Source organism: Bison bison, unplaced genomic scaffold (genome assembly GCF_000754665.1).
Source record: "Bison bison bison isolate TAMUID 2011002044 unplaced genomic scaffold, Bison_UMD1.0 scf7180017864458, whole genome shotgun sequence".
Classification (NCBI taxonomy): Eukaryota; Metazoa; Chordata; class Mammalia; order Artiodactyla; family Bovidae; genus Bison; species Bison bison.
Window position 1 is genome coordinate 4,197,582 of NW_011495020.1, and position 16,963 is coordinate 4,214,544.

At 43.7% G+C, this 16,963-nt stretch overlaps 1 protein-coding gene across 1 annotated transcript in view; it reads left to right on the forward strand.

The window, feature by feature from the left end:
* The window catches only part of IGFBP7 (insulin-like growth factor binding protein 7), a 78,445-nt gene that overhangs the window by 52,981 nt on the left and 8,501 nt on the right, over positions 1 to 16,963 (forward strand). Inside the window, exon 3 of the mRNA XM_010859718.1 lies at positions 12,658 to 12,767. Coding sequence (XP_010858020.1) covers positions 12,658 to 12,767 — 110 coding nt within the window. The remainder of the gene's footprint in view (positions 1 to 12,657; positions 12,768 to 16,963) is intronic.

Consider the following 16,963-nt stretch of genomic DNA (forward strand, 5'->3'; position numbering starts at 1 on the left):
AGACTTCCTCTTGTAGCTCGCATCTCAGTTCAGGAAACACTTCTGATGCTTGACAATGCCAGGCACTGGGGGACAGGGAGGCAAAGATGAAGTATCCTGGGGGAACTCGCTCTCTGGGTTTCTAGAAAGCCCAGATTCAGGTGGCAATAAGTGCCCTCCTGTGGAAACTTCCCCACCCAGTTCTGTGCTGGTAGAATAGGAAAAACTGACCCAAAATTGTAATATGTTGGGTTGAAGGTGAGTCATAGTCCAAATAGGACAGGCCCATGAAACGCAGGGGAAAAATTTCCAAGGCTCCATTAGCATAAACAAGGTACACTTACATAACTTGAGAGTTTCCGTTCATAAAGGTACTCCGTATGAAGTCAGTTCTTCCTTGTGCTCAAACCAAATAAAAATTTAGCCTGCTCATTTAACTTGTGCAGACATCAGTCAGTCCATGGTCATACAGGCAGTCTAGCTATTTCAGCTTCTGTGGGAACTCTCCCGAGTACATGAGCTCACCCATGGGCAATGTTGCTGACACAGCCCCAGGTTAGCTCAGCCACCACATGGTTGCCTGAGCGATCTCTTCACCTTACACGTCTGAACTTGGCTTTGAATCTTTCATGGATTTATTTTACCTAATGCAGGACTCGTCCAAGGATAATCTCAGACTTCATGTGCCAGAATCACCCGTGCATGGGAATCTCAGCCTGGAGTCAGACCCTTAATCATTATTCTGTTCATTTTGTGTTGAGCTCTTCCGTGTTAGTGAAAAGAATAAGAAGACATCATCAAATAAGAGACTGGTTTGCAAGCAACAGATTGTAAGAAGCAACTTTCTGTTTATGTTCCGTGGTCAGTTCAAACCTGTGATAATTTTGAGACCTTGCAAGATTCAGTCATAGAGAGGCATCTGATACTATGTCTACTACAGAAAACATAGACTAAGAAGATTTTCAGCATCAAAGATTGGAACCAAAATGGGGTGTCTCACTAACCCAGAGGTAACTAGCTGTCAGACAGGAAATGCAATTCTCAGGATCTGTGTTTGCCATCTCTAGGGTGGTATCATACCAGACAGTCTGCACTCAGATGAACTGCCCCTGCAGGTAAGTGGCAGGTTGCTAAGCAGTGTCTTAGCTGTCTGCTGCTGCTGCTGCTACTGCTAAGTCGCTTCAGTCGTGTCCAACACTGTGCGACCCCATAGATGGAAGCCCACCAGGCTCCCCCATCCCTGGGATTCTCCAGGCAAGACCACTGGAGTGGGTTGCCATTTCCTTAGCTGTCCTGGGATGGTATGCAGTGAGAATGGGCCAGGTATCAGCAGTGAGCAGATGGAATGCCCTCCAGAGAAGCTGTCCAAGAAAGAGCCAGGAAAGCAGTTTTCCTTCTATACCAGGGAACCCACGGAGCCTTCCAGGGCTAAAGTGTAAAGTAGACCGTGTTTACCATAGTACCACTGGTTCCCGTCTGTTTCCTTTCTCTCTGTGGCATTCATACCTCCTCATTGCCCAGGGTGATGCCTCAGATTCAGCTTCTCTTCATGGTGTCACAGCCCCCTCTTACAACTTTTAACTCATTCCCTCTTCCCGTATCCAGTCAGTTCCTGGCTAGTGTTGGTTCTTCCTGAATAATCTCTCAAGTCTGCCCCTTTCCTCTCTGTTCCCATTAGTTCAATTCAGTCGCTCAGACGTGTCCGACTTTTTGCGACCCTGTGGACTTCAGCATGCCAGGCCTCCCTATCCATCACCAACTCCCGGAGTCCACCCAAATCCATGTCCATTGAGTCAGTGATGCCATCCAACTATCTTATCCTCTGTCGACCACTTCTCCTCCTGCCCTCAATCTTTCCCAGTATCAGGGTCTTTTTAAATGAGTCAGCTCTTCGAATCAGGTGGCCCAAGTATTGGAGTTGCAGCTTCAACAGCAGTCCCTCCAATGACCATTCAGGACTGATTTCCTTTAGGATGGAGTGATTGGATCTCCTTGCAGTCCAAGGGACTCTCAAGAGTCTCCTCCAACACCACAATTCAAAAGCATCAATGCTTCTGTGCTCAGCTTTCTTTATAGTCCACCTCTCACATCCATACATGACCACTGGAAAAACCATAGCCTTGACTAGACAGACCTTTGTTGGCAAAGTAATGTCTCTACTTTTGAATATGCTGTCTAGTTTGGTCATAACTTTCACTCCAAGGAGTAAACATCTTTTTATTTCATGGCTGCAGTCACCATCTGCAGTGATTTTGGAGCCCACAAAAATAAAGTCTGCCACTGTTTCCACTGTTTCTCCATCTATTTGCCATGAAATGATGGGTCCAGATGCCATGATCTTCGTTTTCTGAATGTTGAGCTTTAAGCCAACTTTTTCACTCTCCTCTTTCACTTTCATCAAGAGGCTTTTTAGTTCCTCTTCACTTTCTGCCATAAGGGTGGTGTCATCTGCATATATGAGGTTATTGATATTTCTCCTGGCAATCTTGATTCCAGCATGTGCTTCATCCAGCCCAGTGTTTCTCATAATGTACTCTGCAAATAAGTTAAATAAGCAGGGTGATAATATTCAGCCTTGATGTACCCCTTTTCCTTTTTGGAACCAGTCTGTTGTTCCATGTCCAGTTCTAACATTGCTTCCTGACCTGCATACAGATTTCTCAAGAGGCAGGTCAGGTGGTCTGATATTCCCACCTCTTTCAGAATTTTCCACAGTTTATTGTGATCCACACAGTCAAAGGCTTTGGCTAGTCAATAAAGCAGAAATAGATGTTTTTCTGGAACTCTCTTGCTTTTCAATGATCCAGCAGATGTTGGCAATTTGATCTCTGGTTCCTCTGCCTTTTCTAAAACCAGCTTGAACATCTGGAAGTTCACAGTTCACATATTGTTGAAGCCTGGCTTGGAGAATTTTGAGCATTACTTTGCTAGCATGTGAGATGAGTACAATTGTGTGGTAGTTTGAGCATTCCTTGGCATTGCCTTTCTTTGGGATTGGAATGAAAACTGACCTTTTCCAGTCCTGTGGCCACTGCTGAGTTTTCCAAATTTGCTGGCATATTGAGTACAGCAGATTCACAGCATCATCTTTCAGGATTTGGAATAGCTCAACTGGAATTCCATCACCTCCACTAGCTTTGTTCGTAGTGATGCTTTCTAAGGTCCATTTGACTTCACATTCTAGGATGTCTGGCTCTAGGTGAATAATCACACCATCATGATTATCTGGGTCATGAAGATCTTTTTTGTACAGTTCTTCTGTGTATTCTTGCCACCTTTTCTTAATATCTTCTGCTTCTGTTAGGTCCATACCATTTCTGTCCTTTATTGAGCCCATCTTTGTATGAAATGTTCCCTTGGTATCTCTAATTTTCTTGAAGACATCTCTAGTCTTTCCCATTCTATTATTTTCCTCTATTTCTTTGCACTGATCATTGAGGAAGGCTTTCTTATCTCCCCTTGCTATTCTTTGGAACTCTGCATTCAGATGTTTATATCTTTCCTTTCCTCCTTTGCTTTTGGCTTCTCTTCTTTTCACAGCTGTTTGTAAAGACTCCTCAGACAGTCGTTTTGCTTTTTCGCATTTCTTTTTCTTGGGGATGATCTTGCTCCCTGTCTGCTGTACAGTGTCACAAACTGTAGTTCATAGCTCATCAGGCAGTCTGTCTATCAGATCTAATCCCTTAAATCTATTTCTCACTTCCACTGTATAATCATTAGGGATTTGCTTTAGGTCATGCCTGAGTGATCTAGTGGTTTTCCCTGCTTTGGTCAATTTAAGTCTGAATTTGGCAATGAGTTCATGATCTGAGCCACAGTCAGCTCCTGGTCTTGTTTTCGCTGACTGTATAGAGCTTCTCCATCTTTGGCTGCAAAGAATATAATCAATCTGATTTTGGTGTTGACCATCTGGTGGTGTCCATGTGTAGAGTCTTCTCTTGTGTTGTTGGAAGAGGCTGTCTGCTATGACCAGTGCATTCTCTTGGCAGAGCTCTATTAGCCTGTTCCCATTACTTCCACCTTGATTTACGCTCCTAATCCCTAACCCGTCCCAGTCCTGCTGTCAAGGCCTCTAAAGTCAACTCCCAAAACGCCACTTGAATCTCATCTCTCTGACATTCAAAGACACACTGGACCCCAAACCCCGCCCCCTCTGCCTTCCACTGTGCCCAGCACCCGATGCTCAGCTCTTCTACCTCACTCTTCCCCAGCCGGACTGGGCTGCTCACTATTCCATCAGCCAGTTTGTGTTTTCCTGCCTGCACACCTCTGCTCAGGCAGGTCTCTGAAAATGAAAACCTTTCCTTGAGAGGAGGCTGACTCCTGAACTTTAGGGCCTGCTCAAATGCCAGATCCTTTCCCAGCCACCCCCTGCCCCAGTCATGTGTCCTTTCGATTCTTTGAAGAAGCAATTTATATCAGCCTCAGTCATAAGAATTTGCTTTGAAATTAAAGCAATAACTAATACTGGGGCTTCCCTGGTGGCTCAGCTGGTAAAGAATCTGCCTGCAATGCAGGAGACCTGGGTTCAGTCCGTGGGTTGGGAAGATCACCTGAAGGAGGGCATGGTGACCCACTCTAGTATTCTTGCCTAGAGAACCCCCAGGGACAGAGGAGGCTGACAGGCTACCATCCGTGAGGTCACAAAGAATCTGATGCTACTGAGCGACCAAACACAGCACAGCAATGCTTACTGACCTAGCACATGCCAGGTCCTGTGCTAATTGCTGTATCTTGTTTGATCTTTCTGATAATCTAATGACTTGGGTATTATCCCATTTCACAGATGAATAAACTGAGAAATGTTGAATAACTTCTTCAGTGTCATGTAACTCAGAAGTGGTAGAGCAGAATTCCTGATTCCAAAGTCCATGCTGCAAGCTCATCACAGTCTATTGCCTCCCTAGCATTTTGATCTGTCTGTATGTGTTAAACATCTCCCATCTCATCTCAATACATTGTTATCTGAGGAAGAGGAATCATTTCTTATATACTCTTTCCCCAGCAGTGTTTGAGAGAGCCCCACCATGATAAGGGCTTCCCCAGTGGCTCAGCAGTAAAGAATCCACCTGCAGTGCAAGAGACACAGGAGACATGAGTTCCATCCCTGGGTCGGGTAGACCCCTGGAGAAGGAAATGGCTACTTACTCCAGTATTCTTGCTGGGAAATCCCATGGACAGAGGAGCCTGGCAGGCTGCAGTCCATGGGGTTGCAAAGAGTTGGACACGACTGAGCAACTGAACACAAGTAATGAGCATCTTCACTCACACTAAAATGTAAACGACCAACTGGAGCATCCATAACCAGATGATTTTGCCTTAAACCAAAACCCTGAAATTACATCTGGGCTGTGCTGCTTGCAATATAGTACTTTGTTCCCCTGCCCTTGCACCCGTGAGACTGTGTGCCTGATTCCCCTACCTAGGGTCAGCTGCTGCATCACCCCACCTCCGAAAGTTCCCGAAATGACTTGCCTTGGCAGATGGCTCTGCCCTTTAATTAGCCATTCAGTTCCTGCTTCCCCTTATTTAATATCAGGAAGTGTCCATGTGTTTCATCCCCTTCCCCCTCTTGGACATAGTGCCTTCCTACTATTCTTTTCCCATTTTGTACTTTTGTTTGGTGCTTTTCCCTTCAGTGTGTTATCGGAATCCAATCTGGGGATTTTGCCAAGTTGTCTGAATATTTTATCTCCATATGTGGTATCTCACTTCGTTTTTAAACCCTCCTTTTTTGGTATGAATGCACATACTCTCTATGAGCTATTTTAGGACCCAGCATCATTAAGAGACAAGATTAGTGTGGTCTGCAAATCTACCATAACTTGGAGAAGTCTTTATACTTCACTCTCTTAGCCACATTAATCAATACTCAGTGAGAGTTATAATGTCAATGATATAACCCTGCATATTGTAGAAGTCCTGTTTTTGATGTGAGGATGACTGATGATCTTTCCCCACAGTAGATCTACCCTTCTCATTGGGACTTGCTTGACTAACATAGATTTAAATTATTTTGCATCCCTCATCATAGGCAAATTCATTGGTGAATGGACAATAGCCAGGAAAGAAGAGGAAGTCAAGTGGAAGATTAAAGAAAATCACAATGAATAATCTTCAAGCTGATAAATAAGAAGTGACTATAGCACCACTTTGGTTAGGTACTTTGGCAATGTGTACACTGGTGTATTTTCAAGATAATGGCTATCTTCTTAGTTCCATGTAACTAGTCATGTTATGTTCTGAGTTTTCTGCTGCCCTTTTCCCACTATATACAATCTTATCTGTCCCTCCTACCAATGAACAGGAAGTATATCTGATTCCAGAGTTTCTGGCTCAGTTATGATTCTATAAGGAGATTGGCATCTCTCAATTAGCCCTGCAGGGGAAAGCATTAGAGAACAACGATGCACTAAGCTGCATGGCACTAATTCTGAGTCCAGCAAGATTTCAGAGAATTAAGAGGGAACTGGAGCTGTAAAAAAAATTTCAATAGGGAGATGAACTTTCAGCCTTAGAGCTCCAAATAAAGAATAAGATATAGATAATAGATGAGAGGAAGGAGGACATTCCAAGTAAGCAAGTGCATCAGTATAAGCAAAGGTTCTAGAAGTAGCAATAAGCATGTAATGAGAGAGTGGGCATGAATGCTAGGAGCAGAGAATGAGTTTTGGTGAGAATAAGAAAGAAGGGTGAATTCGTAGGATAAACATCGGAGAGGTAATGGAAGAAATGAAGAAGGTAATGAAGAGGAAAATGTGGTTGAATAGTATATCAACAAAATCGGACAAAAATTGACTATTAGGAAGAATTTGACTTTTGGCCATTTCCCAGGTTCAATGGAGTACATATATTTCGCTCCAAAACATGACCTTTCCTAACATCTTCTGTGCAGCTTTTTCAGATTAATAAATTAGTTATCTTGGTAACCATGGATACCTTTATAATTAAAGCTCTCTTTTTCTTGATCACTGGGAGAATGAACTTTGTTATGAATCATGTACATTGCATTTAGGTAGATGAGGTGGTGCACTAGACTGGTTTGTGAGATACGAGAGCTCCCAGAACCAGGCAGTGGAACCTCAAAACTTCATGGATGTTAAAGATGCCATATGAATGTACTGTAGGGCACATTCATGATGGGTACATTCACTTCCAACCCAAAAGAAAATTCTCAGACCTGCCCCAGTTTCTTCTCTACAAATGGGTTAAGTGGCTTGTCTAAGGTCTCCTAGCTATAAGTGGTAGACGAGCATCCAGGGCCAAGCATTCTCTCCCCAAAAGAGCGCTGGGGGGTTTGTTTGTTATTTTAATGATAACATGGTGAGGGCATCTCAGGTCATGTCTAGGGAGTGTTTTGTGTTCTGTAAGAGACTAGGAAATTGTTCACATATTTCTCTTATAGTATTCCCATGCTTTTTATAGGACAACAAATTTTAACTCTCTCCTCTCTACTACAGCTTTGTATAAGATTGGCTTAAATGAATTGCTTGTCAAGTTAAAAGTTAATCCTATTTCAGGATCTTTTCCTCATGACATTTGTGTGTTTTGTGGGAACTGCCCTTCTTTAACTCTTCAGAATCAAACTGAAATATTCCAAATTTAAATCTGTCAACATTTCTTCCTTTTCTGTATCTTTAGTGATTTCTCAGAACATTGCTATTTATAGCAGCAAGTAAACTGTAGTCTGTCACTCATTTGTCTAGAACTTAATTAAAAGTGGATATTTCCCTGGCAGTCCAGTGGTTAAGACTCCAAGCTTCCAGTGTACAGGCTGTGGGTTCAATTCCTAGCCGGGGAACGAAGATCACACATGTCACATGGCACAGCCAGAAAAAAAAGTGTCTGAGGGAGAGAACACAGACTTAGGTGGACATTCCCTAGGAGGATCTGACTCTTTCCAGGTACTTTTAAGGTGACACTGACTCATTAAATTGAATTTTACTTTTCTTCCAAACTTAGAAATTTCTTCTTCCTTACAGCTTTAAGATCTGGGTCTTTCTGTATTTCATTTTCTCTTTCTTCTCCTTCTCCTCTGCCTCCTCCCTCCCTTCCTCCCTCCCTTCATTTTCTTCCTCTTTCCCTTCAAGGAATGATTAAAAGGAAGAGACCACCTAAGCTTACCAGGCAAGAATTATAAAAAATAAGGGAGCAATATAATAAATTTAGAGAGTTGAGAAAGATCAAATGAAATGGAAAAAGAACTAATTGAGTTGAGAAAGGTAAGAAAGAAACATGGTGTACCCTGGCTGGAGGCACTCATCTGGAACAGAAAAGTAGGGAGCGTTGGAAGTTAGGAAAGTCTTGGGATGGCTTTTTCCCTACTCCAGCCACCAGGCATCACTGCTACAGCTTGGTTGCTGCCTGGAGTTGTCCACAGTGGGGAAGGGGAGGAGAGACACAGTGGGCAGTTATTCTGTACAGGATGTCTGCTAGACGTATGTTTGAGTGGCTTGAAGTCTTTACTGGAACAAAGACAAAGATAAATAAATAACTGAACCTGAACCTATCCGGGTGTTTGTCCCTATATGTTTAAATAGTCTGTGACTCGTTTTAAATGGAATCCAAACACAGAGCAAGATTTAGATGGCAATTTTATTGCCCTTGGCTTGGCCTTGAGGACTGATTTTGAGCTTTCTGCCCAAAAATAAGCTCAGAATGAACTAGAAGTTCCTTTATCCTTAAAAACAGAAATAATTGTGGATCTGCTTTGGCCTTCCTGGGGGAAAAAGGCAACATGGAAAGAGTTAGAAGTTGTTTGGTAAAGAGTCATTGTGTCAGCTGCTCTGATGAGGTAGGACAGAACCTTCAGGAAATGAATTGCATGGTACACATGCAATTCGAGGTAATTCTGGCAGTGAAACTGCTTGTCAATGGAGTATGTGGGATGGTGGTTCTTTAGAGTGGGGGAGGGGTGCAGTGTTGGATCTGCCACCACATCAGCCCCAAATGTCTTCACCATCCTACACTTCCATACAAGTCACATCCACCTGGTATCTCTGTGGGTCAACATTTGTTCAAGGATGTTTGAAATAGCAAGGGTTTTCATAAATGTTGTGCAGGGAACTGTTCCTAATGGTTCCTCCTTTGCCTCTCCACCCCATCAACTCAACAGGAGTCAGTGAGTAATACAGATTTTCATGGTATAGAATTCTTGTAGAATTCTAGGCATGGCCTGGTAGCAGAATTGACAAATTCTGGTCTGAATATTCACTCAGCCCATTCACCTGAGGTTGGATATATATTCAGAGTTGAGACAGAGAGGGGGTGGGAACTCACAGCATGATTTGTCTTCATCTGAATGCGCTGGGGATGGCTCTTATTCAAAGTATTTCTGCGTAGGGCTTCCCTTGTGGCTCAACTGGTAAAGAATCTGCCAGCAATGTGGGAGACCTGGGTTCGATCCCTGGATTGGGAAGATATGCTGGAGAAGGAAAAGCTACCCTCTCCAGTATTCTGGCCTAGAGAATTCCATGGACTATATAGTCCATGGGGTCACAAAGAGTTGAACATAACTGAGCAACTTTCACTTTAAGATGTTTTTAAAGAATTTTTGCTCCTTCTGAAATGTTCTACCTCTTGGAATAAGGACAGAATTGAAGGGAGATGGATATAATGGATCTAGCCTCCATTCAGTGCTTTAGTTTTAATACAGTTATTTCTAAATCATACCATGGTTGTTGGTACAAGGATAAATGCAATGGAACTGAGTAGAGAGTCCAGAAATAGACTCATATATATATAAGCAATGATTTACTTCAAAGGCACCATTTACTGTAGGAAAAATGGCAGTCTTTTCAACAAATGATGCCAAAGCAATTGGTTGTCTTTTGGGGAGGGGTGATGAACTTTTACCTCTACTTCCTACCATTAGTTCAGTTCAGTTCAGTCGCTCAGTCGTGTCCGACTCTTTGCGACCCCATGAACCGCAGCACACCAGGCCTCCCTGTCCATCACCAACTCCTGGAGTCCACTGAAACCCATGTCCATTGAGTCGGTGATGCCATCCAACCATCTCGTCCTCTGTCGTCCCCTTCTCCTCTTGCCCTCAATCTTTCCCAGCATCAGGGTCTTTTCAAATGAGTCAGCTCTTCACATCAGGTGGCCAAAGTATTGGAGTTTCAGCTTCAACATCAGTCCTAGCAGTGAACACCCAGGACTGATCTCCTTTAGAATGGACTGGTTGGATCTCCTTGCAGTCCAAGGGACTCTCAAGAGTCTTCTCCAAACACCACAGTTCAAAAGCATTAACTCTTTGGCACTCAGCTTTCTTTATAGTCCAACTCTCACATCCTGACCACTGGAAAAACCATAGCCTTGACTAGACGAACCTTTGTTGGCAAAGTAATGTCTCTGCTTTTTAATATGCTGTCTAGGTTGGTCATAACTTTCCTTCCAAGGAGTAAGCATCTTTTAATTTCATGGCCGCAATCATCATCTGCAGTGATTTTGGAGCCCCCCAAAATAAAGTCTGACACTGTTTCCATTGTTTCCCCATCTATTTGCCAGGAAGTGATGTGACTGGATGCTATGATCTTAGTTTTCTGAAAGTTTTCTTAAAGTTGAGCTTTAAGCCAACTTTTTCACTTTCCTCTTTCACTTTCATCAAGAGGCTCTTTAGTTCTTCTTCACTTTCTGCCATAAGGGTGGTGTCATCTGCATATCTGAGGTTATTGCTATTTCTCCCAGCAATCTTGACCAGCTTGTGCTTCCTCCAGCCCAGCATTTCTCATGATGTACTCTGCATACAAGTTAAATAAGCAGGGTGACAATATACAGCCTTGACCAGTCTGTTGTTCCATGTCCATTCTAACTGTTGCTCCCTGACCTGCATACAGGTTTCTCAAGAGGCAGGTCAGGTGGTCTGGTACACAACAATTAATTCAAGATGGACCAAAACCTAAATATGAAAGGTAAACCTATGGAGCTTGTAGAAGAAAACAGGAGATCTTCATGGGCTTGGTCTGGGCCAAAAACAAAAAATCTAACAGAACACAAAAAGCATCAATCATAAACGAAATATTTGATACACTGAACTATATTAAAACTAAGGACATCTTAGTTTTAAAATTAGGCTGTTAGAGAATCCATAGCATGTCTTCAAGACATGTGACAGAAAATCAGGCTAGATTTCTTCCATGTGGGCTCCAGAAACTGCCTTGGCTAAGACCAATGACCCTGCTCCTTGCTCCATCTATAGAGAAGTGGCTGCAAGTTGAAATAAGTGGCTTGTTGCAAGGCTGAGGCACTCGAATCTCACAGGAATCTTGCATTCCTCATGTGGTTTTGCTACGTGAGAGGCAGCTTTGTTCCAGGTCCCCTCCAATCTCTGAACACTGGAGCATTCTTCTCAGAACACTCCCTTGAGATCCCCTGAGCTTTGAGGTTGTCCCGCCAAGTCTGTGTGGAAAGGACAGAGCCTCACGGGGCCCTCAGGCTTGAGCCAGATCCACTGTATGGTGTCCAAGTTCTTTGGGTCCCAGGGCCCTAGAGGGAGCCCAAGATGCGGTGAGGGGCCTTGTGTTGGTGAGGACAGACGAGGAAGCATCAGAAACAGAGCCAGCAGTACACACAAACGCAGCCCCACTGTACTCACCGTGTCCACGTTAGCCACAGAAAAGACTAAGACCCCTGGCCAAGAGACATGCTTCCTTTCAGACCTAGGCTTTAGAGGGAAGGAAGCAAGAAATATATTTAGAGCTTTCAAAACTATGTTTTGCCTATTCTTACAAAGGGAAAAAATAAAACTACCCTGAGGGATTTTTTAAAAATCAGCTTTCAGTACTTGAGATGAGTGGGAAAACTCTTACATGCTGTTGTCATTTCCTTTCTGTTTCAAGAAATTAATTGTGGGCTGGAAATAGCCTGTTGCAAGAGGGGAGACTTCGTGCCCTTTGAATGCGGATTATGCCAGAAAACTTTCCAGGCCCCAAGGGAAGGTTGTCCCTTTCCCAGGACTCTGATGCAAGATGTCCCTGCAGTTAGATTCTTTATTCAGCTCCAAGACCCAAAGCAGTGGACAGCTGAAATTCAGAGGGAATAATTAACTCATTCTTTGAAGAAATGGCCTCGAGCTTTGACTTTGGGCCAGGTTTGGTTCTGGAAGTACTGTACTGTCACCCCGGGATTACAGGCTCCTTCCCTCTAACGTGGACTCTCTCAGGCGCCTGGGGCTGTGCCCTGTGAATTAACAGTGGAGTGCATTTGCAAAAATCTTCTGAGACTTTTTTTTTCTTCCATTATCCAAAGAGTAAAGATTGGCTGTTGTCCCCGCCTCTCCAAACAGAAATACTAGTATATAAAAAGGAAAAACATTAAATATTTTGGGAGTTCACTATATTAATTGGAAAGTTGCAGATAAGCAAAACAGCTGGTAAGTTAAAACTCATTTAAGCGTGAATCACAGGAGAAGAAAATTTTGTAAGCAATAAATTTTTCTTCCTAATTGTTTTCTGACTGTCCAGATGTATGCATCACCGAAGTATAGCTTAAAATCCTGCTGGTGGCTGAGGGAAGCTAGTCTGGTCTTTGAAAGTAACTTCAGATAACCAACGGAGGGGACAGTCTCCCAAACAGAATCAAGTATTTACTTCTAGTAATACTTGCAGATTTCTAGCGTGCTGATGGATGTTAAAGACTGTTTAAAAACGTGGTTTGGCTTTGTGCCCCCTCCCATAGGTCCTTCCATCGTGACGCCCCCCAAGGACATCTGGAATGTCACTGGTGCCCAGGTGTATTTGAGCTGCGAGGTCATCGGAATCCCCACCCCTGTCCTCATCTGGAACAAGGTCAGTGGCAGAGACTTCAGGAAGACACCCTAGACTGACCAGTGAGTAGTTACACTGCATAGGAGAGTAATGGCCTGAAACCCTCAGCCTGTGAAGGCTTTCCCACAGTCTTCCAGACACCAGTCCTGTGTCTTATCAAATGACTTCTCTGACATCTGGAATAGTCCCTGTTGTGCTCTTGTTAGCAGTCCCCAAGCACCAAGCCTCAGGGGCTGAAGGAACTGTGATGCTGGGCACACACCCCACCCTCTGAGTGCGTGTGTGTGTGGCCCAGTATAACATAGTGGTTAAGGTTGTGAGTTCCTTAGGCGGGCTGGCTGAGTTCTAAGTCAGGGTTTCTCAGCATCAGCACTACTGGCATTTTAAGCCAGATGGTTCTTTGTTGCCAGGGCTGCCCTGTGCACTGTAAGTAGTTTTGCAGCGTCCCTGGCTTCTACCCGCTAGATGCCAGGAGCATGTGTGCATTCTCGCATGTGTGCACACACACGCACACACACACACACACTCCACTGTGACAGTTAAAAATGCCTCCAGACATTATCAAATGTTCCCTGGGGAGGAGGTCACCCTAGACCTCAATTTTTCCACTGTGTGATGAACATAGCTTGGAATTCTTGTAAAGATTACATAGGAAGTCACCCAGCTAAATCACTGGTGCTCAGGAGCGATGTTAGCTACTCTTCCTGAAAATGTTTCCCTTGGAAGAGCGTTATCTTGTATATGAGTGTTACCTTCACATATGAAAGACAACAAATTTCTTGCCCGCCTGTAGAAGGGAAGAGAAAAGATTGGCCAAATCAGTTGATACTTTAACACTTCACAGTCATAACGTACATTACTTTACATTAGTGCTCTTATACTTTTGACTTGTTTAAACCTCACAGCAGTCTGTGGAGTATATATCATCAAGCTCATGCTAACAAAAGGGAAATATTGTTTCAGGTGAGAGGCGTAGCCAGAAGCCCCTTTGCAGCTGGTTTGCTTCTCCAGCAAGCTTTGAAATGGATGACGTCTGCCCTGATTATTTGATTTGCTTGGTGTCTGAACAGAGGAGCAACTTCTGGAACTCCAGGAGTGATTGTGGCTCCCATAGTCAGAACTCTTTCTGTTGCAAGTTGTAGAAACTCGCTTCACACTAGTTTAGGGAACAACAACAACAAAAACTGGGGTGGGGGAGAGGGCATCTGAGTCCAGGTGCCCAGTGGGGTCAGGCTCTTTGTTCTCAGTGTAGGGCATCTCATTTTCTCCTTGTGCTTCAGAAAGATTCCTCCTTGCTGTAGGCGACAATTGTCGCCAGCAACTCCAAAGACCTCAGAGGAAAGAGGGTATCCCCGTGCTACTTTGTAAAATTCCCACTGAAGGACTCTGACCCAGGTTGGGTCACCTGCTAACCGCTGGCTCCCCCGTGTGGCCAGATGGGTGTGGCGCCCTCATGGAGCCTTGTTGGAGCAGAACAAGGGTGACCCCAGAACCTGCCTGGAGTAGGGGTAGGCAGAGGTGTCAGAAGCTGTGCTACAAGCTGCCCTTTACAGCTGAAATTTCTCTAAACGTAGGGATGAAATTTTACCTCAGCAAACTACTTTTTTAAAGGGAAGGCAGGAGCAGTGAAGAGCATAAAATCAGCTGATGGATGTATTCCTCTTGGCCTTCAGTGAAAGCTGCTGGTGCTCCTTCATTGCTTATTTGGAGGTTTCTGGTTTGTTCCAGGGGGTGAAGAGGTAAAGAACAACTTTTTAAAAGAATTCCCGTAAAAAGCTCTGTGCAGCTCTCTAAGGATCACACATTGAGAAGCCAGGGTGACCCAGGTGTCATGAAAGATCTTGACAAGACCCAACATCATGACAGATCTTGGCGGAGAGGAGTTCAGTCCTTTGTCTACCCGTCCTTGCAGCTAACATACCCACACACAGGGAGCAAATTAGCCTCAGGAATCTTTTCCTTTAAACTTTGAGATCCTCTGGGATTGATCCCTTGGATCCCTTGAGGGCTTGTCAACTGGAGGAGTTCTGGGGGAGGGTGGGAATGGATGGAGTGGGAGCGAGGAGAAAGAAACAGAAAAAAATTTTTTTTCTATAGACCTTCCAAAACAAACAAAAACCCTACTTCTAGGTTCTGCTGATTTTCTTCTATCTTCATAATGTAATTTGCACATGCATGACCTAAAGCAGTGTTGTTCAAACTATAGACCATGACCCATCAGTGAGTCTTGAATTTAATGTAGAGATCACAACCAGTCTTTTCTTAAAGACTAAAAAGTAGAACAGAAAATACCTTAGGTAAAGGCACATTTAGTAAAGGTATTTCTTATTTATTTATGTGTGGTTACAGTCTTTGTTGCTGCACACAGGCTTTCTCTAGTTGCAGTGAGTCAGGGGTTACTCTTCGTTGAGATGCACAGGCTTCTTGGGGTAGCTTCTCTTGTTGGGGAGCACAGGTTCTAGGCGCACAGGCTCCAGTAGTTGCAGCACGCAGGCTCAGCACTTGTGGCACATGGATTGTAGTTGCTGTGAGGCATATGGGATCTTCCTGGATCACGGATCCAACCCATGTCCCCTGCATCGGCAGGTGGATTCTTATCCACTGTACCACCAGGGAAGTAAAGGTATTTCATAAAACTTTTCTTCTGTATATTCCAGATAGCAATGCAAAACATGTTCCTTACTATGGGCCATGTCAGAGCACTTTGAGAGTCACTGGCCTAAAGAATTAAACAGGCCATTTGTTTTCTCCTCCACTCCCCTTGTAACCAGCCTGTTACAGATTTATATTTAAGCCTATACAGATTTATATTTAAGATCACCTGTCAAATCCAATTTAAGCATGGAACTGCTTTTTGGACATAAATGAATCTTAGAATCCTCTCTTGTTAAACTGAAGTTCCAAGAAGGTAGTGTGTCTTTCTTGCTCAAAGATTCTTAGCAGCAGCAGAACTGACAGGATGACTGTTCTCTCTGAGACCCTCTGGCTACAGTGACAGTTCTGTGGCAGGCCCAGCCTGGTGAGTGGCCTGTGCTATTCCGACCAGTACCTATCGTGTGACCTTAACAAGTCCCATACATATATATTAAAAAAAAAAACTCCTGGGATTGGCATATATACTACTATGTATAAAATGGGCTTCCCTGGTGGTTCAGACCGTGAAGAATCCACCTGCAGTGCAGGAGACCTGGATTCAATCCCTAGGTTGGGAAGATCCCCTGGAGGAGGGCATGGCAACCCACTCCAGTATTCTTTCCTGGAGAATCCCCATGGACAGAGGAGCCTGGCAGGCTACAGTCCATGGGGTCGCAAAGAGTTGGACACGGCTGACGGACTAAGCACAGCACAGTATGTGTGAAATAGATAACTAACAAGACCCCACTGTATAGCACAGGGAATTCTACTCAGTGCTCAGTGGTGACCTAAATGGGAAGGCGATATTAAAAAGAGGGAATATATGTATACATATAGCTAATTCACTTTGCTGTACAGTGAAAAATAACAACATTGTAAAGCAAATGTTGTCATTGTGTTCGGCTCTGTGACCCCATGGACTACCGCCCGCCAGGCTTCCCTGTCCTCCACTGTCTCCTGGAGTTTGCTCTATAATGAGCAGCTATACTCCAATAAAAACTTTTTTATTAAAAAAAAAACAAAAGCCCCAGCCTACAAAGATTACAAGAGCCATATTTTGAAATGGGGACATGAACTGAAAAAGCTGTATTTACCTTAACTCTGGTAAGTCAGAGGGATGCTTACAGGGAAGGTGAGAGACCAGAATTCTTTCCAAACATTTAGATGTTTCCAAGATTAAGAGGCTTTCTATTCCATTCTTTTCCTGCCTGAACATTTTTTCAGATTAGGGCTCATGACCTCTAAGAATATTCTTTTTTCAGTTAAAAAAAAAAAGAGTGATTGTTAAAGGAGAAACGATCCAAAGATGTTCATAATGTCCTCCACCTCCATCCACTCCTTGAAATAACCAATATGAACTTTTTATCTTAAAGTGAAGAGGAACTAAAAAGCCTCTTGATGAAAGTGAAAGTGGAGAGTGAAAAAGTTGGCTTAAAGCTCAACATTCAGAAAACTAAGATCATGGCATCCGGTCCCACCACTTCATGGGAAATAGATGGGGAAACAGTGGAAACAGTGTCAGACTTTATTTTTCTGGGCTCCAAAATCACTACAGATGGTGACTGCAGCCATGAAATTAAAAT